Raw genomic sequence first — 27,030 nt, forward strand, 5'->3', positions numbered from 1 at the left:
TCTCTAAATTATTATTTGGCTTGCCATAAAAGGGGATCGATCCATACTGTTGTATGCGTATATAAATGTACATAAAGACATCTTGTGGAAGTCAAAGATACACATATTTAATTGGAAACAAATGCATTTGATAGTTTTAAGTTATTGTAACGAAACAGTCACAGTAGTTTAGTATTTGAAATGTTGAATGCCTCTTTCTGTGTATCTAGATATTTGTTTGTTTGTTGTATAAAAACTATAAAAAGGGCTACTGAAACCAGGTTATGTATGTGTTTTACACACATCCTCACAAACTCTTAAGATCAGCTGGTGGTCACAATTTCCTTGCAACGACAGTGTGAGGAAAATACAGGTCAACCTTATCTTTATTTCAGATTACAACCTGAAGTGGAGGACTGACCAAAATTATATAGTAATCGATTAATCTTGTTTTTTTCATCAAATTCAAATAGTGTATTTACAAAATCATCCAGCATACCAATTTTGTCATATATCAGTGATGGAAAGAGACCTATAACCACTCCAGGGCCAGGAATCGGCAGGACTGACCTTATACAGAAAGGTAGACCTGGCAGAGTCACAATGTCTCATGGTGTGTCGCTCCTGACGAGGCACCGAGTCATGTGTCACAGAGCCATCCAATCCTCATAGCAGCAGCAGGTCTCTCAGTGCTCCTCTACCCTAAAGGACACAAATCAACAGAATAGTCCCAGTTTAGGTTAATCCACCCAAAGATGTCAAGTCTTAAAATGATATAGTTACTACCATGAACACTGTTGTAACAGTAATAACATGAAGCAAATAAGGGATGGGTAAGATATCAAGGGGTCCTTTCACTCTCATCACTCTGTTCTGCTCTCTGCAGGCCAGCTTCAAGGAGAATAAGTCGTCAAGATGGGGTATCTATAATACTCCCTATTATGAAGGTAATACCCACTGGGTCTCCATGTCAAAAGCCAGTTACCTCTCCATCGAGGGCACTGACAAGGTCCTGACCTGTGGTGTGGAAGCATTAATCAACATCAACTATGCTTTGTTTGAGGTGGACCTACAGACTGACAAGAGATATTTTGATCTGTTTGTCCTGGTGAGTTCCTTGTGTGGAAAATAAACCCTGAGAAAACAAATACTTGGCAGAGTTGATAGATACACACTCAAAGACACACAGATATACAGTCATTGTATTCTCAAGCTATAATTACTGAGCAATCCACAGGGAGAAAAAGTGTCAGAAAAAACAATCATATCAGGATAGGGAGAGAGAACCAAATAATAATACTTACAGATTGACCACAGAATTCAATCTTTCTAAAAGTAGCACTCTGCAGCTCAGCTGCAGCTTCATGCTTCACCAGGTGCTCTGTGACTGAACCCGCGCGCAATGATGCTGTACAGTATTGTTACGCATTCCTCTTCTGCAGAGACGCTACTGAATATACGCCCCAAACCACATATCGTTTGAAAGACGAGTTTATTATGGGGGGCCAAACCGGCTATAATAAATGCATACTATATTGGTTTGCGTGTGTATTATATCAGTTTGCGTGCATACTATAATGGCTTATTTGTGTACTATATCAGTTTGTGTGTGTACTGTATTGGTTTGCGTGCATACTATATTGGCTTGTGTATGTACCATATTGGTTGTTCACGTGACTTAACTGGGTGGGGCAGGACTAGGGACGAAGGGAAATCAAGGAAGCAGCAGTCTGTGCTTTGTCCTCAAGCAACACATTACTGAATGTCATCTGAGCAAGACATTACAGATTCATTTTAAGTATGAAGTCCCTGTGATATTTGTGTACTTCAGTAATAATAAATAAAATGATCTGTTATTGCACCCGCAATGATGAGTTGGATCTACTGCTTGGAAAACCCCCCCAAGTGTTACAATACTAATCTACACTTCAGATGTCTCTCATATCTAAATTACAAATTTGATTTGCATACTGCCCATTACTTAAATAGTTGTTGGATATAACTAAGTGTAATATATTTTGAAAATATACGATTACATTGATATATTTGTTTTTCTTCTAAAAGAGTGCTATCCCCCATTTGTCAGCATGCCTGTGGACCACTCTGAGTTATTGTTTCTTTAACCACCATCTTTACAGTGTAGTGCAATATAATTGAAACTTAAACAAAAATGTTTCAAAAAACATCTGCTGTTTGGATTTTTTTGCAAAATGCTGAGTTGGTGAAAGTAAATAGGTTGAAGGAAAGGTGATTTAGTCTAGGACTAGCAGGTATTCTGTTAAGTGAGTTATGCCAGGGGGGTGCCAGTTAGGTGGGATTGGGGGCAGGTAAACAAAAAGGTACTTAAAGCTGCTGTTGAGACCAAGAAGTAAACAGAAGGATTTACAAGTTGCCATAGACAGACACAGGACAGTACAGATGAGTGGCAGCCATCTTGTTTGTTCGCAGTTTCAGACAGTCCTAGCATTCATGATTTTGTTTTAACTTTGCCTTAATTGAAGTCAATTCAGTACAGCTGTTGAGTTGGTGAAAATAAATAGGTTGAAGGAAAGGTGATTTAGTATAGGAATAACAGGTATTCTGTGAGTTGTGAGTGAGTTGTGCCATGTGGAGCCAGTTAGGTGTGAATTGGGGCAGGTAGACAAAAACATACAAAAAGCTGCTGTTGAGAAAGAGCTGCGCTGTTTCTCGATGACAAAAAAGTTATGCAATTGACCAGGGGACAGAAACCAATAGACAAAATAATAATACAAAAAATTGCAACATTCTGAAGCATGTGGACACTGTAGTGTCAGGTTTGCAGAATGATTGCCTTCCTGGATTAACTAATACGAGAAGATTTCATTTGTGAACGTTGTCGGCATGTTGAAGTCCTAGGGATCAAGGTCCATGATCTTGAGGCTCAGCTTGTGATCTGTGCTGTATTAGTGATCTGGAAGAACTAGTCAATCAGCCCATGAGAGAGATGGTGTGCATACCAAAACCTAAGAGAGTTGAGACCTTTGAGCAGGAAAGTGTAGAGAACTGCTGGTTTACAGTAGGTTGTAACCACAGAAAAGGCGAGCACCCCTTGAGTGACATCCCAAGAGCTAGAAATGCCCAACAGGTTCCAACTGCTGGACAGTGACAGCTCAGAGGGTGATGGGGGGGGCAGTTGAGCACCAGAGCACCATGGTGCCCACTCCCCCACAGAAGAGGGAAGTAGTTAAAGTAGGAGAGTCAATTCTTAGAGGTGTAGATCACACAGTGTGTTCTAGTGACAAGGAGACCCGCATGGTATCTTGCCTGCCTGGTGCTCAGGTTGCAGATCTCCCTAAACTACTAGACGGGCTACTGGCCAAAGCCGGGGGGAATCCACTGGTCATGGTCCACATTGGAACCAATGACATAGGAAAAGATAGGACAGAGGTTCTGCAAGACAAATTAGGAACAAAACTAAAGAGCAGAACCTCCACAGTAGTTTTCTCTGAAATACTTCCGGTATCACGTACATGGCCAGGGAGACCAGCAGAGATTAGAAAGTTCAACACGTGTTTGAAATCCTGGTGTAGGGAAGAGGGCTTTAGATTTATGTGGCATTGGTCTTTCTTTTGGGATAGATGGGACCTGTACAAACTGGATGGTCTACATCCAAACAAAAGGGGGGTTAATGCATTTGGAGAGCATATGTACAGCGTAATTGAGAATCTTTTAAACTAGGGACCAGGGGTGCAGGGAGCTCTGACAATGGGAGATGTTCCACTAAGGAAAGAAAACCAAGGGAAACTGCTAGTAGGAAAGTCCTGAAATGTTTGTACCTCAATGCCAGGAGTATAAGGAACAAGATGTAAGACCTAGAAGCCAAAGTGCTGGCAGGTGACTATGATGTTGTAGGAGTGACAGAACCATGGCTTACAGAAAGTGATGGGGATGAATACAAGTTGAAAGGATACACACAGTTTAGGAGAGACAGGCAAAATCGAAGAGGGTGTGGGGTAGCATTATATGTCAGAAATGACATTGAGGCAGAAGAACTCAAATTAGATTCTAGTAACGAAACAGAATCTTTGTGGGTAAAACTTTTGAATAAAAGAGCTGGTGGATTAGTGGTAGGAGTGTGTTACAGACCACCCAATTCAGATATTAGGCAGCACTGTGGAGTTAGGAGTTTGAAGGGTGGGGCAATACTGTTGTACCCTTTGCTTCAGTAAAATGCCCAGCTGTATAAATGGGTACACATGTAAGTCGCCCTGGATAAGAGCGTCTGCTAAATGACAAATAATGTAATGTAATATTCAGCAAGATGTTGTTACATTGTACAATGTAATCATGTATGTAGCAAGGATGTGGCTTTTATAATGGGGGATTTCAATTTCCCAAACATAGCCTGGGACAGCCCTTCTGGGACAGAAGTTTAGATGGTAAATGATTGCTTTCTAACTCATTTTGTCAGGGAACTAACTAGGGAGAGTTTTCAAAAGAACCAATGGCAAACTGTGAGGCATTCTTTCAAAAATCAAGGACCAAGTCTAAAATAATGGTCTACAATTTTAGAAAAGCAAACCTTGAATGTATAGAATATACTACTACAGGATAAATTTGTACCAAAACTTAGCAAAGTGAGGGCCAAAAAACATTGGTCAAAATGGTTTGATAGACATATGCAAAAAATATCAAGAGAAAGAAAATGTTGTATAGTGTATACAGAAAAGATAGAGATGATGTTAAAGAGATGTTAAGAAAGGGAGCAGGAAAGCAAAGAGGGAAATATAAAGAAACAGCTTTTGGAGCTAAAACTAATGCAAAGAGCTTTTTTCAATACTACAACAGCAAGAGGCACAAATTTAAGTATCTTAGAAAATGAACAAGATGTGACAAATGTTCAAAATGAGTAGGTTTGTACAAAAAAAAAGGATAACAGGTTAACAATCAGTCCTGTCAAAATCAGGATAAATGAGGAGGAGGTACTAAAGAGACTAGCAGAATTAAAAACAAACAAATCACCTGGGCCTGATGGTATAATTGCACAGAAATGAGGGAAATTATTTATAGGCCGCTAACTCAAATATTCCAAATGACACTTAGAACAGGGGATGTGGCAACTGACTGGAAGACAGCAAATGTCATAACAATCCACAAGAAATGGGACAAAACTGAGGCAGGAAATTACAGACCAATCAGTCTCACCTGCAGCACTTGTAAAATATTGGAAAAAATTATTAGACCGAAAATAGAGGAGCATCTTAATGAAAACCATATTCTTGGAGATAGTCAACATGGGTTTAGACAAGGCAGATCATGTCTTACTAATTTATTACAGTTCTCTGCACAAACAACTGCTGCTGTAGATTATGTGGAAGCATGTGGTATACTATACTTATATTTTCAGACAGATTTTTCTTCTGAGGCCACTGAAAACGTAAGAGTTTAATGCAGGTCTTATGCTATATTAATTGCTTTATCTAAACAGAAAAGCATATTATTCCTTTCTACCTTTCTTTCAGATTATAGCCAAAGGGGCCATTTCCTTGTTTGAACACATGAAGGTGGATCTTCCAGATCATTCATGTAAGTTTAATGAAAAAACTCAGACTCTGAGTATTAATTTAGTTTCAGAGCTTGTCTTTCTCCGTTTCATTAGGTAAAGTGATGGAAACAAGTTCTATTCTGACATTCACCATGTTATATATCAACACTGCACAATATTGTAGTAGACTGTAGTAGTAAGACCTCTTGTCTAATACATTCTGGAGGCATTCTCAGGTTAATATGCAAAGCTACAGTATTTGGTTCAATTCAAGTCTGCACTCCCCAGGTGATTTATTAATTGGTTACGTGAATAACATGACAATCTTCAATACAATTAATTCACCTTGGTTGTAGTATTTCTGAGTAATGTAGAGCAGCACAGCAGATGGGTAAGAATAACAGCTGGTCAGCCAAAGGTGCTCTGAAACACTGATGTTAGTTCAAACTCAATCTGACTTGCTGCATCTTGCCATTGCAGTGAAATTAAGAAAGGTTCCCTTCAGGCTGCCTGTGGATTACACACTGGCTCCCACTGTCCGGATGCTGGTCTATACTGTACTGCCAGGACATAAAATCATAACAAACAGCTTTGACTTCCAAGTGGAGAAGTGTTTGCCCAGTGAGGTAAGATCTGCTCTTAGTGACCCCTGTGTGTGTTAGTGGGGGTTCTAGACTATTTCAGCTGGGGGGACCTGTCTGGTGCCAGTTGTAATATTGGGGGGGCATCAATTTCACTGCAGTGCAGGAGTAGGGGGGTTCTGATGGTGCTTTGTCTGCAGTGCTATGGGGGGGGGGGGGCGTGAGGTGCTGACGGTGTTTTGTCTGCGGTGGTAAGGGGGGGTTCTGATGGTGTTTTGTCCGTGGTGCTAACTGTGGGAAGGTAGGATGGGGGGGGGAGGTGCTGATGGTGTTTTGTCCAAGCTTGCTGTCATGGGGGCCCCCTTGGCCCCCCTCAGAACTGCCCCTGGTGTGTGTATGTGTGTGTGTTTGACACTGCCTGTACAGTGTGTATGTGGATCTGTCCAAGTGTCCCTGACAGCTCTGTGTTGAGACGTCTCTCTCTCCCTCTCTCAGGTGTCCCTCAAGTTCTCATCCCCTGAGGCCCTCCCTGGAGGTCAGAGTGCCATCCTTCTCAGCTCTCAACCTGGCTCTCTGTGCTCCCTCAAGGCCATCGATCAGAGTGTGCTGCTGCTGGACAGAAAGCGTGCGCTGACTACTGACTCGGTATGACACAGTCACCACCGTTAGTTAAAGAAGCTCCTCTGTTAATTAGTTACAGATCACCTATTTCTATAATTAAAAAAACACAACCAAATTACTACTGCATATACACTGCACTTTACATCTTCTTGAAATACCTTGTCTTGCATAATCCCCATCACATTCAAATTACAGTTAAACATTTCCATTCGTAAACTTGGCAACAGAGAAGAAAATGTAATCGCACACAGTTATCTTTCAAGTCAAGAATAGTACACAAAGGGGGCAGGGCTTTGCCTTTTTGCTTTGCTACTACCATGGCACCTTGGTGAATGCATTTTGTATAACAAACCTGCATTTACATGTCACTGAAGCAGCCCTCTTCTGTTTGTATAATTACCCTCACATACAGTGGAAAAGCCTCTGTTTGCCATTCATCCTGGAGATCCTCTTCATTCATGAGCCAAACAGTTTTCTAAAAACTGTATATTTTACAGTAGAGATTTTGATTGTCGAGTGTTGAACTTGAAAAATAATGAATATATTTTTATAATATTGTCTACAGCACGGGTTTTCATGGTAGGTAGCTAGTAAATTTTAGCTTTTTGCTAATGCTTTATTATTTATTAATATTATTATTATTATTATTATTATTATTATTATTATTATTATATATGTTGTGACAAAGAGGCTCCCTTGTGTGCTCATGTCACACTCGTAAGTGGGAATAAGACAGTCCATCAGATGTAGTAACTTTTTTCCCAGGCCAATGCCTGTATATTATTTAATATAACTTAAAAGTTTCATTATCTGAAAGCCAGTACAAAGTTTGGTACACAAAATCAATCCTCCAAAACAATATACAAAACACCAGTAATAAAGTCAGATGAACACAGAAAGATGTTTACCAGTTCCTTTTGTCTCCAAACACATACAGAGTACTCCTCTACTACCACACCATTTCCAGGAGCAGAGAGCACATTATATATGTTTTTTGTAGCAGCAGACATTTTGAGAATCGTAGTTCCTATAACATTGCCCATGCACTACCTGGCCATGCACTTTGGCAGTTTTTATTGAAATGTAATGTCTCAATGTACTCTTAAATTAAAGCATAGAACAAATAAATAATTGCTCATAAAAAATAAATAATGGACTCGTTTTGTTTAACAAAATGTAGCCCCTTAAGCTGACAAACCCCTCTGGAACCCTTAAAAGGGTACCAAATCCGTGTGCTTCTCTTTAATCCCATGTGTACTCTTCACTGTTGTGTTGTTTGCCAAGTATTTGGTATCCAAGAGACTCTCTGCTTTCTAACGATGTGAAGCATTCTCCGATATGAAACATTTGTTTTTTATACCCCCTGCCTCCGCATTCTGAAATGGGGGGGGTGGGGGGATACTTTGTCTGATTAGGAATACAAAATCTCAGAAACTATTGATAATTATGACATTCTGGAACAAGACAGTCTACTGATGAAAACAAGATCTTCCACACTTTGGTAGAAGCAACACACACGTGTAGAGAGCTCAAAATTTCAAGAAAAGTTTGTTTGCACGATTTTACATAATTGGACCTGAACTTCTCAGTGTTTGATAGAACATCAAATAATATATACTGGATTAATCGTTAGGTTGTTCTGAACAAAACCAGCCTATGTGCAAAGAATGAAACCCCACCCCGGAGCAGACTATGCATTTACCCCCCTGGCACTGAATGACGGCAGGCAACATGGAAACTGTAAATCAGATGTGTTTGAGAATGAAACGCGCTGGTAGCCAAGAGAATAAGCTTCCAAATGATATGCGCATTGTAGGAATACAGTTTAACTTCTATGCACAGGAGCTACGTGTAACACTGCCAAATAATGCTTAAGAGGGTGTAGTAACACAGTATACAACTCTGAAATGTACATTATTTTTCAGTTTTTGGTAACCTCTGGCAGTTTACCGCTTACCTTTGTACCATTTCAGGTTTAACTGCTTAAATATCAATAAAAACTGTAAAAATGGGGGTGTTCTAAAATGTTTGACTGGTAGTGTACATTATATATATATATATATATATATATATATATATATATATTAAAGGAATAACCAACATAAAGTGTCTCAGTAAGGTGCTGAGCCATCACGAGCCGCCAGAATAGCAGGATGGAGTTTTGCCTTCAGTGCTCTCTCTCTGTCGGGACAAGCCAGGCTTTCCACTTCTACCTCAACGGATCTCTATAATCTAAGAGAGATCTCTGCTGTGTGTTTGAGTTTTTATATCTTTTTCTCTAGATTTTTCTAGCAATCTCAAGCCCTTTTTGGCATTTCCTCGAGAGTTTGCATTCCTCCATTGACAATGAAGCCTTTTGCACCCTGCAGGGCTGCACAGTCTGCCAATGCGTATTCTCCATCTCAGAACTCCTGCTCCTCTTTAAAACCCTCATTAATTCTGTGTTGCATGTTTGGGCCCTGCTCATGCTCATTGCCACTTGGTCTGCTACATCTCAGACTGCTTTAGGCCTGGTTCAAAAATAGTTTTATTGTTGAAGTATTTTACATTTTACAAATTAAAACATTTCAAAATTTTAATACTTGTGATTAATTTTTTTTTAAATCAATTACTAAAATCACTTAAAATTTTTAAAATCTTTGTGATTTAACAAAACAAAATACTAAACTTCAAATAAACAAGTGCACAAAACGACAAAACAAACGTGATTAAAGCAAACTGCTAACCAACATAAAAGTCAAATACATTGAAAATAACTGAAAATGCACTGGTTCAAAAAGCTGACACTACATCTACACCATGAGATCACCACTGTTTATAGGCTTGCAGCATTTTCCCCAAGACCTTTGGGGCTGACGTGCTAGTGAGGACTGATTACACGTCTATGGTGTCATACCTTAACCACCAGGGGGGTCTGCAGTCTCTCCTATGCTTCATTGACTGACGTGTAGACTGCTACTATGGGCCCAGCCCCAGCTGGCCTCTTTGTGAGCACTTCACCTGCTTCTGGGCTTGGTTAGGCAAGGCGTGCGCAGATTGTTTCTCCATTTCAGATAACAAAGGAAGCAGAATAAGCTGTACAAAGCTCAACAAACTAGCAAAATAAGTCTTCTAACAATGATGATGCAGGATCTCTCTTCCCAACATTGAAATTTGTAAGTGAAATTGAGTCATTGTAGTAAAACAATACATTTTTAGAATATACATTGTGGAGTAAGCATGACACACTTGAGGGTTGCAACATAAGTTACACAGTGTGTTATGCTACCTACCTCAGAAAGGCTGCCTTTTCACTTTTAATGTATGTTTCACACATATCTCACTGGAAACTTTGTTTACTCTTTCTCAATACCTAGATCTACAATTTGCTGCCTGTTGAAGATGCATATTTTCCTGATTCTGACAGACCTAACGTCTGTTGGCCATGGTCTGACCCAAGATATCAAGACAATGATCCATTGGATGCATATACAGCTTTCAAGGTAATTAAATTCAAATTCACATTTTTAGATATATTCAAAAACAATAAAAATGGCTGTGAGATGGAGAAAGAGGTTGGGATCTTTCTATCAATAAACTGTGCAGTAGTTGACGTCAACAGTTGAAACATTTTAACAGAAAGTCAAAATTGTCTTTAAATGTAGATGCATGTTTAACTTCACTGACCTTTATTATCTTATAAGGACCAGTGGCGGTTCTGAGGGGGGGCCGGGGGGGTGGGGTAGTGGGGGCTTGTGCCCCCATTTCAGAAAGCCTGGCCGCCCCTGTGGCCTCCCTAACAACCACCACGGATAAAACACCCTATCCCCCCCCTGCCCCTGGGAGCATCACACACAAAACACCATCACAACTTCCCCACTCAGGAACATCGCAGAGAAAACACTGTCATCACCCCACTCCCCAAACACCTCGAAAATAAATTGATGGCCCCCCTCGTATTACACCTGGCCACAGCCATACTCCCCCAGTTGAAAAGGTCTAGAACCGCCACTGATAAGGACAGGGTAGGGGTAAGGGTAGATAGAGAGCAACCAGACTTATTCCAGGTCTTAAGGGAATGTCCTACTGAGAGACTGAGGGAACTGAACCTTTTCACCCTGGAACAGAGGAGACTACGTGGGGACTTGATCCAAGTCTTCAAAATCATGAAGGGCATCGACCACATCAAACCAGAGGAGCTTTTTCAGATCAGCAGGGACATACGGACCCGGGGACACAAATTAAAATTAGGCTTCAAGGCATTCAAGACAGAAAACATGAGACACTTCTTCACACAGAGATTTGTCACAATCTGGAACAAACTCCCCAGCGATGTGGTAGATGCTGAAAATTTGGGAACATTCAAAAATAGACTGGATAGGATCCTTGGATCACTCAGTTATTAATGGACACCAAACGAGCACAATGGTTCGAATGGCCTCCTCTCGTTTGTAAACTTCCTTATGTTCTTATGTTCTTATATAGCAAGCATTTTAAAAACTGAAAAACAAAATGATGGGCGTTTCTTTGAAGAAGCTTGACATGATGCCATTTTGGAAGGGGAATAGTTTTTGTTGATATTGTCATCTACAGAAACTGGGCCTCAAGGTTGTGTCCAATATGTTGGTGCATGATCCGGATTGCATGACATTCAAAGAAGATGACTACCTTTACGGTGAGATAATTTGACTGATATTTTTCTCACCTCTTTCATTTTATCATGAATGTCTGACCTTGATCCTTTCAGCAACAACTGAATCTGAGCACTAACTGAGTTGTTTGATAGTCAATGATGCGGCAGGCGATGCGGCAGAAGAAGGCTCAGGTGGGGAAGCTCCTGGTTCAACATATCATCCTGTAGAAAGACCAAAGGAGACAATACGAACATTCTTCCCTGAGACGTGGATCTGGGATCTCGTCCCAGTAGGGTAAGTGCCATTCCTTTGCTAGGCAGACTGGATGCCCTCCTGTGAATACACTGGACACCCAGCCTGTTCTGGAAAAGATGACTGATCTTTTTCATAGTGCTGGTCTATATCTTCAACACTTTCAAGCTTGTGGCTGTTGTCGTGCAAAAGTCATGAAGACTCGAAATGAGCTGCAAATTTCTTTAAACTGCCATGTTCATTTAACTGTGCATTTCTTTAAATAAATGGAACATAGTTTTGGTTGTACTTTTTATAAACATCAAATTTCTGATTTTGACATATAGCACTCAGTAATAACTGAGGACAACCATATTGACACTCATCTAACCATGTGCTGCACCCTGTATATTCACAGCCAGATGGTTGTATTGTCTGGATGAGAACTGCTTAGTTTTAGGCCAACTATGATATACCTTATAGTTAATTTCTGCTTTGGTTGCCTGTATTGATCTTGTGTCTTCTGTCCAGGGCTTCTGGGTCAGTAGAGCTTCCTGTCACTGTCCCTGACACTATCACCACATGGGAGGCCAGTGCCTTCTGCCTGGCCTCCACAGGGCTGGGCCTGGCCCCCCCCACCCTGCTCACTGCTTTCCAGCCCTTCTTCGTGGAGCTCACCCTGCCCTACTCCATCATCAGGGGGGAGCAGTTCGAACTGAGGGCCACTGTGTTAAACTACCTCTCCAAGTGCATCATGGTAGGATTCATCCCATCCAACAACATAGGACTGTATAGTTTAGAGAGCACACTACCTCCTTGGCAATTTGTAAAGTTTTCTGTAAAAGTTTAAAAGAGGCAAACAAATTATAGCAGTTTACATGGGACTTTCTATTATTTTATTTATTTATTTATTTAAAGAAATGTTTTACCAGAATACAAAGTGTTGAAAATCCTGTTGCCTGTGCACACTGGTGTCTGTAGGCTGCAGCCCGGTTGCACATTGCGACTGGGTGGTTGTGTAAGGTGTTCTCCTGTGCTGATAGGTGAAAGTGAATCCAGCCAAGTCCTCAGACTACACTCTGGAGCCCTGCAAAGGGTGCAAGTACACTTCCTGTCTCTGTGCCAATGAAGCAAAGACCTTCCACTGGACTCTGCTACCTTCAGCCCTTGGTAAGTTACCTCTCCACAACCAGCTTGGCTGGGACTGTTCACAACAAACTACCAAGACTAGACATCAGTATACAGAGAAGCATGTTAGTAAAGGAAGCATGCAGGCCCTCGTCCAGGCTGTCTGCAAGGCAGCGGACAACACAACTGCAGCACATGAGCACCTAATTAGCGTGCTTCAGCAGCAGCCGTGCCGTGACGGACAGCGTCCTGTCACACACCCCCCCCCCACTAGAAAAGGACTGCCCGACAGGCGGGCTGGGAGAGAGAAGGGAGGAAGAAGAGGAAGGGACAAGGGAGGCGGAGGGAAAGTGATGGGAGAGGAAGCTGGCGTTGAGATGTTGAGGACTGGGGCACTGACGGACTCAGAAATTGAAGTCCTGCAGGGCGAGATACCACTGAGTGATGCGATGGCACCGAGTCCTTCATGCAGTGGAGCCACTGCAGGGGGGCCTGGTCCGTTTCCAGGGTGAAGGAGGTAATAGCGGAGGTTCTCAACAGCCCATTTGATGGCGAGACACTCCTACTCAATTGTGCTATATTTATACTCCTGGGGGGGATAGTTTTCTACTTAGATAGGGTGTTCCTGGCCCCCAAAATTCTGGGAAAGGACCGTGCCCACTCCAACTTCCGAGGTGTTGGTCTGCAAGATAAAAGGGAGAGAGAAATCAGGACATTTTAAAACAGGGTGTTAAATGGAAAGCCACCTAGGACTGCTTTGTCCACTGGACCGTATCTGGAGCACCTTTTCACGTTAGTTTGGTCAGGGGATAAGCCTAGGTGGGAAAGTCCGGTAAAAAACGGTGATAATATCCGGCAAACCCCAAAAACTGCCGAACTTCCTTTTTGGATTTAGGGGATGGACAGAAGGTGATAGCAGTTACCATGTCAACTACTGGCCGTACCTGTCCTCCCCCAAAGAGGTACCCCAAATACCCCAGGTCTCCCTCCTCCCAACTGCACACTTGCCCGAGTTTGCCATGAGCCCCGCCTGCTAAAGGGACCAGAGCACAGCTGCTACGTGGACGAGGTGGCTATTCCAGTCCTTACTGAAAATCACAACATCGTCCAAGTAAGCAGAGGCATATCGTTGGTGGGGCCGGAATACACAGTCCATCAGCCTTTGGAAAGTGGCCGGGGCTCCGTGCAGCCCGAAAGGCATAGTGCAGAATTGGTACAAACCATGAGGAGTGGAGAAAGTGGTTTTCTCTCGGGATGCTGGACTGAGGGGGATTTGCCAGTATCCCTTGGTTAAGTCCAGTGTCGTAAAAAAGTGAGCAGCGCCCAGCTGGTCCAGCAACTCGTCCACACAGGGCATCGGATAGGCATCAAACCTAGACACTACATTGAGCTCACTATAATCAACGCAGAATCTACTGCTGCCGTCAGGCTTTGGCACCAAGACTATAGGGCTACACCACTCCAACTGTGATTTTTCTATAACTCCCATCTCCAACATCTTTTGCACTTCCACATTAACGGCCTGCTTTTTATAGTAGGGGGTGTGATAGGGTTGTATACCGCACACAGGTGTCAGGTGCTATGGTATGTGTTCAATGAGAGGTGTGAGCCCGGGTTGGTGAGAAAATACATGCTGGAAGCGGTTTAATAAAGAGTGAACTTGCTATTTCTGGGCGTTAGTTAAATTGGGATCAATGAGAACCTCAGAAACAGCGGGTTCAGACTCTTTATTTTGGAAGGAACTAGGAGCACATAATGCTTCCTCCTCTCGCCACTTCTTCAGCATGTTGAGGTGGTATATCTGCTTTTCTCTCCGACGGTCTGGGCAACACACCTCATAATCGAGCTCACCTAAGCGGCATACAACAAAGGGTCTACAAAGGGTCCCTGCCACTTAGCCAGCAGCTTAGAAGTTGAAGTTGGGAGTAACACCAAACCTTGTCCCCTGGTGTGAACGATCATAACCGGGCTCCGATTGTGCAATTTTCCCCATTGCTGATAATCGATCTCTCAGGTCCAAGACGTGCTGTACCATAGAGGTCTGGGAGGTGGCAGTAGCCTCCCGTTCCTCCTTTATTAAATCAAGGATTCCCCTTGGCTGCCTCCCATATAATAGATCAAAGGGAGAGAAGCCAGTGGAAGCCTGGGGAACCTCGTGTACAGCGAACAGCAGGGGGGGTAACAACTTATCCCAGTCACGAGCGTCTGTGCTTACAAACTTACAGATCATGTTTTTTTAGGGTTTTATTGAAGCGCTCCACTAGGCCATCGGTTTGGGGATGATAAATTGAGGTTCTGATGAATTTTATCCCCAACAGCTTACAGGGGTCACGCATCACGCGTGACATGAAGGGAATGCCCTGATCTGTCAGGATTTCCTTTGGTATCCCCACCCTAGTGAAGACCTTAAACAGCTCCTCGGCGATCCTAATCGCTGACATTGTCCGTAGAGGAATCGCTTCCGGATACCGAGTTGCATAATCTATTATGACTAGCACAAATCGATATCCTGTGGAGCTTTTCTCTAATGGACTGATTGAGTCTATACCAATGCACTCAAATGGTATTTCCATGAGAGGTAGCGGTACCAATGGGGCTCGTGATACTGCACAAGCATTGGTCTTTTGGCACTCCGGACAGGCAGCACACCACCTTTCTACTTCCACTTCTACTGATGCCCGGCCAAAAGAATCGGTCCGTTATCAAGTTTAAGGTCTTGTCACGACCCAGGTGACCTGCCATAGGTACCTTGTGTGTGGAGAGAAACACAGAGCACCTATGTGAACATAGTACCAACAATTGTTTTGTGACCGGGTCCCCACCTCGATTTTTGGTTACCCTATATCGCAAATCTTTTTCAATATGGAACTGGGGATACGAGTGGGCCATTCAATATGTGACTGTCAACAACTGAGACCTGGTCATATAAATGTCCCAGGGCATCATCCCATGACTGGTCCAGAGCGAAATCGGGAACCCAGGAGAAGACAGGATCTGGGGCTACGCCAGAGGTGTCGGCCCTCCCATTGGAAGAATGAGAGATCTGGAGAGTCCCAGAACTCATTCCTTCCCCTGGGTCCAACAGAGTACTGTCAGCTGCTACACGACTGGAGTCGGAGGGAAGGCTGTCCCCGCCCCGCTCATCGCCTGCAGCCACTAAGGGTGATCGGTCCCCAGAGCCATGTCCCAGTTGTGCCCCAGCCAAATCAGACAACAAGACCCTAGGACTACTGGGAATGGCAAACAAGGGGCGAGCCCCACGTTCATCTTATACGTGTCTCTACCAATCACCATGGTTACCTGGGCTGTGGGATAACAGTGTATGTCCCCATGAATACACCGTATAGCGACTTTAGTGCCTCGCCTGCCTTTGCCCCAAGGAGCCAAGCTATCCTGGACTAGCTTCTTACTACAGCCAGAGTCCAGGAGGGCCTTGACTTCACGTCCCCCGATTCTTACTGGTACCGTGAAGTCTTTTGCTGAACCAGGGCGAACAGAGGGGCAAGCAGCACAAGTGGAGTATTTCATTTTCACCAGCAGACATTCCGCCAGGCAATGTCCAGGCTGCCTGCAATGCCAGCACATCACCGTAGCTGTTCAAGGGGACCGCACAGTACCGGGAGAGAGTGAAACGGAAGGAGCTAAATAGACAGGTTTGTGTTTGGGACGGACAAGAGGGAAAGGGAAAGCGGGTTGGGGAGAGACCGGTTTAGGAGCTGGAAACTCCGGAACCACGTCCATATCCGGGCGAGAGGGTCTTGGGAATGGGTGGGAGGGTGTCCGCCCCTGGGCGTCCGCCCCCGGGCTTCAGGGGGTGGCATCGTCCCGAGCCGCAAGGTGGTTCTCCACGAGCCTGAAGGCCTCCTCCATTTCTTTTGGCTGGTGGGACTTCACCCACTCTGCGGAGGGACGTGGGAGACGACTGAGGAACTGTTCCAGGACTTCCAGGTCGTCCTCCGGCCCCATCTTTGGGATCTTCAAACCTGCCCAAGCCGGGTTCTCTGTGGCCAGAGCAGGGCTAGGCGCAGGAGCTGGTGTTTGGAGCTGCTGTACAAGCATCTCGAGAGTTTGTTGCTGCTGCGCCTGCAGTTTCACTACTGCGGCCAGTAATTGTTCCATCAGTGACGCCTCCATAGCTGTCCTTTCACTTTACCAGGTAGTGTTCGGTTGTACATATGGCCCGGAGCTTCCCCACTTCGGCTACCAAATATAGAAGCCGGACACCATAACCACTGGGACACTGGCGGCACAAGCTCACCAAAATTGGACAGTTGAAGACTGGAAAAATGTTGCCTGGTCTGATGAGTCTCGATTTCTGTTGAGACATTCAGATGGTAGAGTCAGAATTTGGCGTAAACAGAATGAGAACATGGATCCATCATGCCTTGTTACCACTGTGCAGGCTGGTGGTGGTGGTGTAATGGTGTGGGGGATGTTTTCTTGGCACACTTTAGGCCCCTTAGTGCCAATTGGGCATCGTTTAAATGCCACGGCCTACCTGAGCATTGTTTCTGACCATGTCCATCCCTTTATGACCACCATGTACCCATCCTCTGATGGCTACTTCCAGCAGGATAATGCACCATGTCACAAAGGTCGAATTATTTCAAATTGGTTTCTTGAACATGACAATGAGTTCACTGTACTAAACTGGCCCCCACAGTCACCAGATCTCAACCCAATAGAGCATCTTTGGGATGTGGTGGAACGGGAGCTTCGTGCCCTGGATGTGCATCCCACAAAATCTCCATCAACTGCTATCCTATCAATATGGGCCAACATTTCTAAAGAATGCTTTCAGCACCTTGTTGAATCAATGCCACGTAGAATTAAGGCAGTTCTGAAGGCGAAAGGGGGTCAAACACAGTATTAGTATGGTGTTCCTAATAATCCTTTAGGTGAGTGTATTTTGTAATGGAAATGTGTTCCCTTAAGCACATTCAGTATGTAATAAATGTGCATGAATCTTTCTTTTTGCATTGTATTTTGCACACTGTATTCTTAATCAGAACTCTCTCTGCAGTAATGAGGTGTTAACAAAATGATCATGTCCATGTCCAAGGTATCCTTCACATGAGGTCCTCTCCAATAACTTACAGAGGTGGGAACTTTCCATTTCTGTACAGTAGTGTTCTTTTCAGGGTCTAGTGACACTCCCTGCATGGCCCAGATACTTGTTTCGGTAATAGGCAACACTTGGCAGGTTAAGTGAGCATCAGAATCAGCAGAATAAACAATAACATCATCCAGATAGATGAGCAGGGACTCCAGATTTTGATCACCCTGGCAAATCTCCATCAACCACTGGATCATGTGGATCGACTTTAACCTCCCAGTATCCACTAGATAAGTCTAAAGTAGCCTTTTTGAGACTAATCAGCAATTCCTCAAACCTAGGCAATGGGAAAGCATCTTTACGAGTCACTGTTTAATTGTCTATAATCTAAAAGCCTATAGTCCCATCCTTCTTGCAAACAAGAACAATTGGGGAAGCCCAAGGGCTAGCACTGTGTTTTATCACCCCTCCTTGAATCATCCCCTGAAGCAAGGATTTAACTTCTGCACATATGCTTGGTGGAATTCTGTGATATCGCAGTCTTAGTGGGCTAGCCTAAGCAGTGGGGATTTGATGCAGGACAGTCTCTGAACATCCATAATCCTCTTCATGGTATGAAAACACAGCCTTATGCTTCAATAATAAGGCCTCCAAATGCTCCTTCTGCTCCCCTGAAATCAACACTCCCTCTAAATCCATAGCTGGAACCTGCTGCTGACCACCTGCTTACCCCACTGGTAGAACCTGCTGCAATCTAACTTCCATTACATTTTCACTAATGTGTTTCACCCATAAGAACATAAGAACATAAAGTTTACAAACGAGAGGAGGCCATTTGACTCATTGTGCTCATTTGGTGTCCATTAATAACTAAGTGATCCAAGGATCCTATCCAGTCTATTTTTAAATAAATGTTTCAATCTAAGATAGCTATTGAGTTTAGTCTTGTCTCTGCATGCATTCTGCTCTGGCAAAGGGTGAGTCTACAAACTTTCCTCTACAAACTTTAAATAAAGCAAAATGTCCACATCTGTATTATGAAAGGATCATGTTCACCTGTCTGTCTGATATAGAAGATGCAGCTTTTCAGTAGTGTGATTGTTTCTCTGTGTGCTGGAGCTTAAAGTGTCACTATCAAGTTACCGAGGCAGTGAAGCTCTGTTGCTCTCACTCTCTGTCTAGGATCGGTGAACATATCAGTGAGTGCAGAAGCGATACACACCGAGACCATCTGTGACAATGAGCTGGTGACTGTGCCTGAACGAGGCCACATCGACACTGTAATTCGCCCTCTACTGGTGGAGGTGAGCAACTGCAGTTTATCTGGATTCCCATCTATTCATTTGATTGAAAGTTTATTTCTGTTGCTTCCTCAACCCCCATCACACTTACAGTCCCCACAGCCTGTGTTACATCACTTAAGCCATCACTGGTGTGTAATCCTTTCAAAGAGCAAATGTCATTGGAGAAAAATGTATCTAAGTAATAAGTTCATTCAACACCCTTCATTTATCTTGTACAATCTTTAAAAAAAAAAAATTTTGTTTAAGGGCAAGAATCTAAAATGCAGTACTTGTCGGTACTTGTAATGTTGGATATGTATGTATATAGATTCAAGACTGGAACACTATAAATAGTCTGTTATCAAAGTCCAAGAGTAAAGTTGGTCTGAGATGCTCTAAAAAATCAATATGTGTAATTTAGCTGATAATAATTCGAACAAATTAATGAGCTTTATATTCTGGTGGAAATATTACTATAACTTTCTTGTGAAAACAAAGAGTATTGTCTTTGTATTGTAATGTACTGTGTGGTTCTTGTCCCTTATTAATAAATAGACAAATTAAAAATAAAGTCCCTGCAGTAATGCCAATTTCTGTAGCTCACATCTGGATACAAACCAGTACAGAATACAGTACATTATGTCTTGAGCAGGACTGAAAGATTTTAAAACTTGTAAATATAGTATAGGATTTCATACGTCTATGAAAAACCTATACAAGCCCTTAAATGCACAAGCTATTATTACATGCCATCACAAACTCCATAGATTGGATTTAGAAGCAACAGCAAAATAGACCACACAAGACAAGTCATTAATTCAGTTTTCAGGTAACATCCAAATACATCTGCTCTTGCTGAAATACTGCAGTTATATAGGAGTCTGTTCTTTCATCTCCAGCCTGAAGGGATGCAAAAGACCATCAGTCACAACTGGCTGCTCTGCCCAAGAGGTCAGTCTCCAAATCTCTTTGCCTTCTCTTCCCCCTGGTCCCTCAGTCTGATCTTCACCTTCAATATGCATGTGCTGCCCTGACCCAAGGAAGACTCACTGGAAAATGACATTAGAAATATAATGTATGTAGAGGTAGACTTTAAAAACAAGGAAACTGCTACAAAAGATAATGGCAACATTGATTAAGTACACCCGGGCCCAATACCTTAAATGAAAGATAGTGTCAGAAGCTCAAACTGACTCCAATTCAAGGTTATTTTTAGCTTCAGGAGGTAGGAGTGACAAAATAAAATCACACTCTGCACTTGACAAGACATTAAAAGGGACTTCATACGGGCTCAATCGATTACAAATCGCTGTTCAGAGCACATACAACGTAACTGAAATAGGATATGTTAATAAATAAGGAAATGATAGAGAATATAATGAATCCCTATGGATGGATAACCTTACAATGATAGGAAATTACACATTATCCCTTTCCTGTTTTTATTCTTCATCACATGATTGGATGCAAATGTTAGAATATTTTGAGCTGACTCATGATTCATGATCTTAATTACCTTATTAAAAATGCTTCATGACCACAGTTTTTTGTCATTCATGTTTTGATCCAGCCACTGATCTCTTCTTTGTGCATATAGGGAACGTAGTGAAGGAGGAGGTTCAGTTACAGCTCCCAGGAGTCATTGTGGAGGGATCTGCCCGAGCCTCCATCTCTGTTTTGGGTACAATCTTCAGGCATTGTACAGCTACACTCACTCACTCATTCATTCAGACTGTTCAGCTACACTCACACATACTATACAGCTACACTCATTCACTCACTCTGTATAGCTGCTCTCACTCGCTCATTCACAATGTACAGCTACACTCACTCTGTACAGCTACTCTCACTCACTCACACTGTACAGCTACTCTCACTCACTCTAAATTAATGTCTAGTGAGATGGGCTCTAGCATTTATAAAATAATTTTGGTAAATTGGCTTTTAAAATGTAAATTAATGAATTGCAAAAAATAAGTAAATTAAAAGATTAAATACATAAATTAAAGGAATACACATGTAAAAAAAATCCTGATGTGGCCCATAGGGAAACATAATGGTGTTGTTTATAACCTGGGATTATGCAGCTGTGTTACTTGCTGTTCAGTGTCACCCTCCATAGCCCTGATCTCCAGAAAGGAATATATATAGGAGAGAAAGTTACAGTTCTGTCCCCACTCCTGTGTGCAGGAGACCTGTTGGGCCGGGCTTTGCAGAACCTGGACAGCCTCCTCGTGATGCCCTACGGCTGTGGGGAGCAGAACATGGTGCGGTTTGCCCCCAACATCTACATCCTCAAGTACCTGGAGAGCACAGGACAGCTGACCCAGGCGATCAGGAGCAAGGCCTCTGAGTACCTGACGAGCGGTGAGTCAGGGCCGCACTGTCTTCATACCAAAACACAACCTCAGCTTTCCTTAGTGAGCAAACAATAGGTGGTTCAGCAGATACAATCTCGGCAACACAGGTTATTCATAGGGATTTAGATAATATTCAGTTGTGGGCCGACACCTGGGTTATATAATAAAATGTTAGTGTGTATTGTCAAAAGTGTAGAATTTTAAAGAAGGGCAGTGATGTTAAGACTGTACAATGCACTAGTTAGAGCTCATCTGGATACTGTGTACAGTTCTGGGCTCCACACTTTAAGAAAGATATCGCTGCTCTAGAGGCAGTTCAGAGGAGAGCAACCAGACTTATTCCAGGTCTGAAGGGAATGTCCTACTGAGAGACTGAGGCAACTCAACCTTTTCACCCTGGAACAGAGGAGACTACGTGGGGACTTGATCCAAGTCTTCAAAATCATGAAGGGCATCGACCACATCAAACCAGAGGAGCTTTTCCAGATCAGCAGGGACACAAATGGAAATTGGGCTTGAAGGCATTCAATACAGAAAACAGGAGACACTTCTTCACACAGAGAGGCGTCACAATCTAGAACAAACTCCCCAGCGATGTGGCTGAAGCAGAAAATTTGGGAACGCTTAAAAATCACTTTATTTAGTTAGTTATTAATGGACACCAAACAAGCACGATGGGTAGATTTTGGCTTCCTCTCATTTGTAAAATGTCTTATTTTCTTAAACAGAAACTACACCTCCTAAGTGTTTTCGTGTGTGCCACAGAGCCAGCTCTCCTACCATCTCCCAGACAGGGGCTCAGGGTATTTACTTGTGTGGGCGGGCGGTGACCTGAATTCATGTATTATTGATTATGTTAATTTTCATTCATGGGTTTTGCCTGTGTTCTGAAAACATTGTGAGTGAAACGCCAGGTCAAAATGGCACTGTACTGAATGCGTTTACCGATCAGTATGCAATGTACAATACTGGCACATCGAACTCAAATAATGATTCATAGACATCATTGGTGGAGGAGCATTTACGGCATTGCTTTTTATTTGTGGAGCAAAATGCAGTGTGAGGTAGGCTATGTGCTCATGCAGGAAAAGTGAATAAACATGTCCTGTGGACTGTACTGAGTAGAAGCTGCCAGGCATGCAGGCTAATATATAGTAAATAATTTATTGAAATTAAGCTATACTGAATACAAGCATTGTATGTGGAAACAAAGTTTACATGGTCTTTGAAAATGTTAGGTGTATCCTACTTTCATGTTTTTTGTATTAAATATATATATATATATATTTTTTTTAAAACTGTTAAATATTGGGTGTGCATTATTGCAATATTTACACCAATTAGCCATAACATTATGATCACTGACAGGTGAAGTGAATAACACTGATAATCTCGTTATCATGGCACCTGTCAGTGGGTGGGATATATTAGGCAGCCAGTGAACATTTTGTCCTCAAAGTTGATGTGTTAGGAGCAGGAAAAATGGGCAAGCGTAAGGATCTGAGCGACTTTGACAAGGGCCAAATTGTGATGGCTAGACGACTGGGTCAGTGCATCTCCAAAACTGCAGCTCTTGTGGGCTGTTCCCGGTCTGCAGTGGTCAGTACCCATCAAAAGTGGTCCAAGGAAGGAAAAGCGGTGAACCGGCGACAGGGTCATGGGCGGCCAAGGCTCACTGATGCACGTGGGGAGCGAAGGCTTGCCCGTGTGGTCTGATCCAACAGACGAGCTACTGTAGCTCAAATTGCTGAAAAAGTGAATGCTGGTTCTGATAGAAAGGTGTCAGAACACACAGTGCATCGCAGTTTGTTGCGTATAGGGCTGCGTAGCCACAGACCAGTCAGGGTGCCCAGGCTGACCCCTGTCCACTGCCGAAAGCACCTACAATGGGCACGTGAGCATCAGAGCTGGACCACGGAGCAATGGAGGAATGTGGCCTGGTCTGATGAATCAAGAGTTCAAGGTGTTGACTTGGCCTCCAAATTCCCCAGATCTCAATCGAGCATCTGTGGGATGTGCTGGTCAATCAAGTCCGATCCATGGAGGCCCCACCTCGCAACTTACAGGACTTAAAGGATCTGCTGCTAACGTCTTGGTGCCAGATACCACAGCACACCTTCAGAGGTCTAGTGGAGTCCATGCCTCTACAGGTTAGGACTGTTTTGGCGGCAAAAGGGGGACCTACACAATATTAGCCAGGTGGTCATAATGTTATGGCTGATCGGTGTATGTTTACACTTGTTTAATTTATGTATTGTATGTAGTTATTTAGCCTTTTGCTTATTGTATATAGTTATAGTTATTTATAGAAACTCTCAGATGCTGAAAAATTGTGAGAAATATATCTGTGAACTAAAACTTTAAATATCTCATGTCTGTTTTCTCTCTCTATCCACCCGGAATAGGTTACCAGCGGGAGCTCAACTACAAGCACAGAGACGGATCTTATAGCGCCTTCGGTGAGTCAGACAGCTCAGGAAATACATGGTGAGTTCTGTGGCTGTCTTTCAGTTGAGTCGGTGTACCCCCGTGTCCCCGAGCTGCTGCATCAGTTTTATAAATCCTCAAAGGATAGGAGCTGTTTAGCAGGTGCAGGACATCAAGAACTAGTTAGCTAATTAGGCATAAGGTTAGTCAACGCTGAAATCTGATACTTGACCAACTGGCATTTTATCTTTGTCTGGTACGATTATCTGTGCAGTGCTGTTTTGATCACTGCATCTTATCCTTATGTACCCAATTATTGATTTACTTTGCCTCTAATTTTCCAAATTAAAGACATGAACATTTGAAAACCAAACATTAAAAAGCATTCTACTAGAAGGCAACTTCTGTTTTTTACATCAAGTGTACTGCTTCTTGCTAATGGAAACCAATCACCAAGAAGTGGGATTCAAATTTGAAAATGGTGGTTGCCTCAAAACTTTGAATTAATGTGTGCAATTTATCCTCTCTTCACATTCTGACGAAAAATGTGCACAAGTGTTTACTCTGCTGTGGATTTTGTGTACTTTAACCCAGCCTGCCCTCCTTCCTTCAGGTTGACAGCGTTTGTGATGAAGTCGTTTGGTGGTGCACAGTCCTACATCTACATCGATCCCAGCAACATCAAGAGTGCCAAGGCCTGGCTGGAAGTGCGTCACAATAATGGCTGTTTCCAAAGTGTGGGGAAGCTCTTCAACAATAGAATGAAGGTGAGAGAAAGAGTGGCAGATAGGCAGAGGAGCGGCAGTGGAAATGTGAGGGGGGAATATTCAGAAGGAATGGAAGAAGAGTAGAAGAGGGAGTGTGTTTTTTTAAGGATGCAGAAGAGATACTCCAGACCACGTGTGAAGCAGTGTGGATTGTGTTTTCCAGGGTGGCGTGAGTGATGAGGTGACCCTGACTGCCTATATCGCTGCCGCCATGTTGGAACTGAACACCTCTGTGTCGGTGAGTGTCCTTCATTCCTTCCATCCTCTCTCTCTGTCTCACAGGCCCTCATTCACCTCTTACAGCTCTGGAACAGAAACCAGATTCTCTCTGAGGTTCTTAGGTGAACAGCAGCTGTTGTTAATTTCTTAGGTCTATTATATGCCCCCATTGCATCATATTGAACTCCTTCACCTCTTCATGCTTCATGGTTTACATGGTTGTATCTTCTACTGTCTTTTGCTTTATTTTCACCAATCACTTTCTTCCATGTTGTGCGTATAATTAACAACCGCTGCTAGTAGCTCTGTCCTGCTAATTAACATCCTTAATCTGTGTTTTAATTGGATTTTTACATTTAGTGCATTTAACTGTCAAAAAGGTTACCAACTTTTGTGAATTAAATAAATATGATTTAGTTCTGGAAATGCATAGTAGCCGACAAAACCCTTTGCTCAGCCTGAACCTCATGTGCTTGTTCTTTCTCTCAGGAGCCCGTATTAAACAGCAGTCTGTCATGCCTGAGGGCTGCAGTTCACAGCCTGACCAACACTTACGCTGCTGCCCTGCTCGCCTACACCTTCACCCTGGCTGGGGAGGAGGACACCAGGGCCAGCCTTCTCGCCAAGCTGGATGTGCTGGACACCACTGAGGGTAAAGACCAGGTTCACTGTCTGTCTGCGCTACTCCAGCAAAGTCTGCATGTGCTTTATAGGGGTCTTCCATCAATGTCTCAAGATCGCATACATCTTGCCTACTTTAACCAATAGTCAATTCCATTATTTGTTGGTAATGTATAAAAAAACAGACCTAGCTCTCTTTTTCTCTTCAATTACTGACCCTTTCTTTTGCAGTAGTCTTCTCTATTTCTCTACAGCTCTCTCTCTCTCTCTCACTGCATAACCATCTTGTCTCAATCTTCCTCCTTCACCTTTGGTTTACTGACCTTCCCTGGATAACCATCTAGTATCAGTGTCTCTCCCTCTCCCCCATGACCAGCTGACCTGTCTCCTTCTCTCCATGCTGCTGTACATGACAGGTGACTCCCTGTCAGTAGAGATGAACTCCTATACTCTGCTGGCACTCCTCAGCCACCAACCCCTGTCCTCCTCTGACCTGGGACGCGCCTCTAGGATCGTCGGCTGGCTGATCAAACAGCAGAACCCCTATGGAGGATTCTCTTCCACACAGGTACCACTGATCAGCTGTCTACTGACTCATAGCCTCATAAGGTTGTTGCTAATACCTAATAAAGACTGACCCTCTCTGTTGTATGTGTTTGTGTGTGTGTGTGCGTGTGCATGTGCGTGTGTATTTACAGGACACAGTGGTTGCTCTGCAGGCCCTGTCTCTCTATGGGGCCATGGTGTTCAACAAAGAGAGCTCGAGCACAGTGACTGTGAGGTCGACGGGGGGAGAACACCACCACTTCACCTTGGACCAAAACAACAGCCTGCTGTACCAGGAGAAGGAGCTGCTGGACCTCCTGGGGCGGTACAGTGTGGAGGCAGAGGGCACAGGCTGTGTGTCTATCCAGGTCAGTGCACATTCTCTCCTCTGGGTAGCTCGTATGGTAACTCTCACACTTACTTACAAAATACATAGCATAACATAACCCTAGTCCCACTCCAATACCTAATCCCATCAAAATGCTGAAAAAAGTATTCCTGTTTCCTGGACATCCCCTGCACCCTTCTCCCAATCTGTGTTCCAGATCTCTCTCCACTACAACACCCCTCCCCCCGCCGACTTTGTCCACTTCCACCTGACCTTGAAGGCTCACCAGGAATGCAACAGCAGCAGCAAGAGTAGAGACCTCAGCCTCTCTGCCAATGTCACGTAAGTCCATTTCTTTCCATATGGATCTTGTGGTGTTTAATGTTGCTGTACAATTGGAAAGAAGGGGGAAGGTTACCTCCACTGTATGTACACACACACACACACACACGCACATGCACACTATGTACTTGGCTACTCCAGGGCTTCCATCTCTGTTTCAGTGTCCCAGGAATCTAATTAAACCCATTGTAAGTAAAATATAGTTCCATTTTCCACACACATTTCAATGTATTATGTTATATAAAAATGTATATTAAATAAGTTAGAACCTGATTCATTAATGATTCATATGTTCAGGTACTAGCAAAGAAAGGATATGAATGATCATTGTTCTAAGTAGATTCGCTTTCAGTGGTGTATTATTTTTTTGGGGGGGAGGTAGACATGGTAGCATGTCACTTTCATAATTATAGCATTTTTTC

At 43.2% G+C, this 27,030-nt stretch overlaps 1 protein-coding gene across 2 annotated transcripts in view; it reads left to right on the plus strand.

The window, feature by feature from the left end:
- LOC136755257 (alpha-2-macroglobulin) overlaps positions 1 to 27,030 on the plus strand; it is a 52,422-nt gene that overhangs the window by 20,136 nt on the left and 5,256 nt on the right. The window contains exons 12-31 of one of the 2 annotated variants that reach the window (XM_066711731.1): positions 866 to 1,087; positions 5,463 to 5,526; positions 5,966 to 6,111; positions 6,562 to 6,711; positions 10,044 to 10,169; positions 11,260 to 11,341; positions 11,453 to 11,594; positions 12,063 to 12,288; positions 12,575 to 12,701; positions 18,898 to 19,019; positions 19,898 to 19,949; positions 20,596 to 20,679; positions 21,189 to 21,365; positions 23,764 to 23,845; positions 24,399 to 24,552; positions 24,716 to 24,790; positions 25,261 to 25,423; positions 25,809 to 25,960; positions 26,091 to 26,306; positions 26,484 to 26,608. In XM_066711731.1, coding sequence (XP_066567828.1) covers positions 866 to 1,087; positions 5,463 to 5,526; positions 5,966 to 6,111; positions 6,562 to 6,711; positions 10,044 to 10,169; positions 11,260 to 11,341; positions 11,453 to 11,594; positions 12,063 to 12,288; positions 12,575 to 12,701; positions 18,898 to 19,019; positions 19,898 to 19,949; positions 20,596 to 20,679; positions 21,189 to 21,365; positions 23,764 to 23,845; positions 24,399 to 24,552; positions 24,716 to 24,790; positions 25,261 to 25,423; positions 25,809 to 25,960; positions 26,091 to 26,306; positions 26,484 to 26,608 — 2,687 coding nt within the window. The remainder of the gene's footprint in view (positions 1 to 865; positions 1,088 to 5,462; positions 5,527 to 5,965; positions 6,112 to 6,561; positions 6,712 to 10,043; positions 10,170 to 11,259; positions 11,342 to 11,452; positions 11,595 to 12,062; positions 12,289 to 12,574; positions 12,702 to 18,897; positions 19,020 to 19,897; positions 19,950 to 20,595; positions 20,680 to 21,188; positions 21,366 to 23,763; positions 23,846 to 24,398; positions 24,553 to 24,715; positions 24,791 to 25,260; positions 25,424 to 25,808; positions 25,961 to 26,090; positions 26,307 to 26,483; positions 26,609 to 27,030) is intronic. The other variant, XM_066711736.1, reaches the window with a different exon arrangement.

This window comes from Amia ocellicauda, chromosome 1 (assembly GCF_036373705.1).
Source record: "Amia ocellicauda isolate fAmiCal2 chromosome 1, fAmiCal2.hap1, whole genome shotgun sequence".
NCBI lineage: Eukaryota > Metazoa > Chordata > Actinopteri > Amiiformes > Amiidae > Amia > Amia ocellicauda.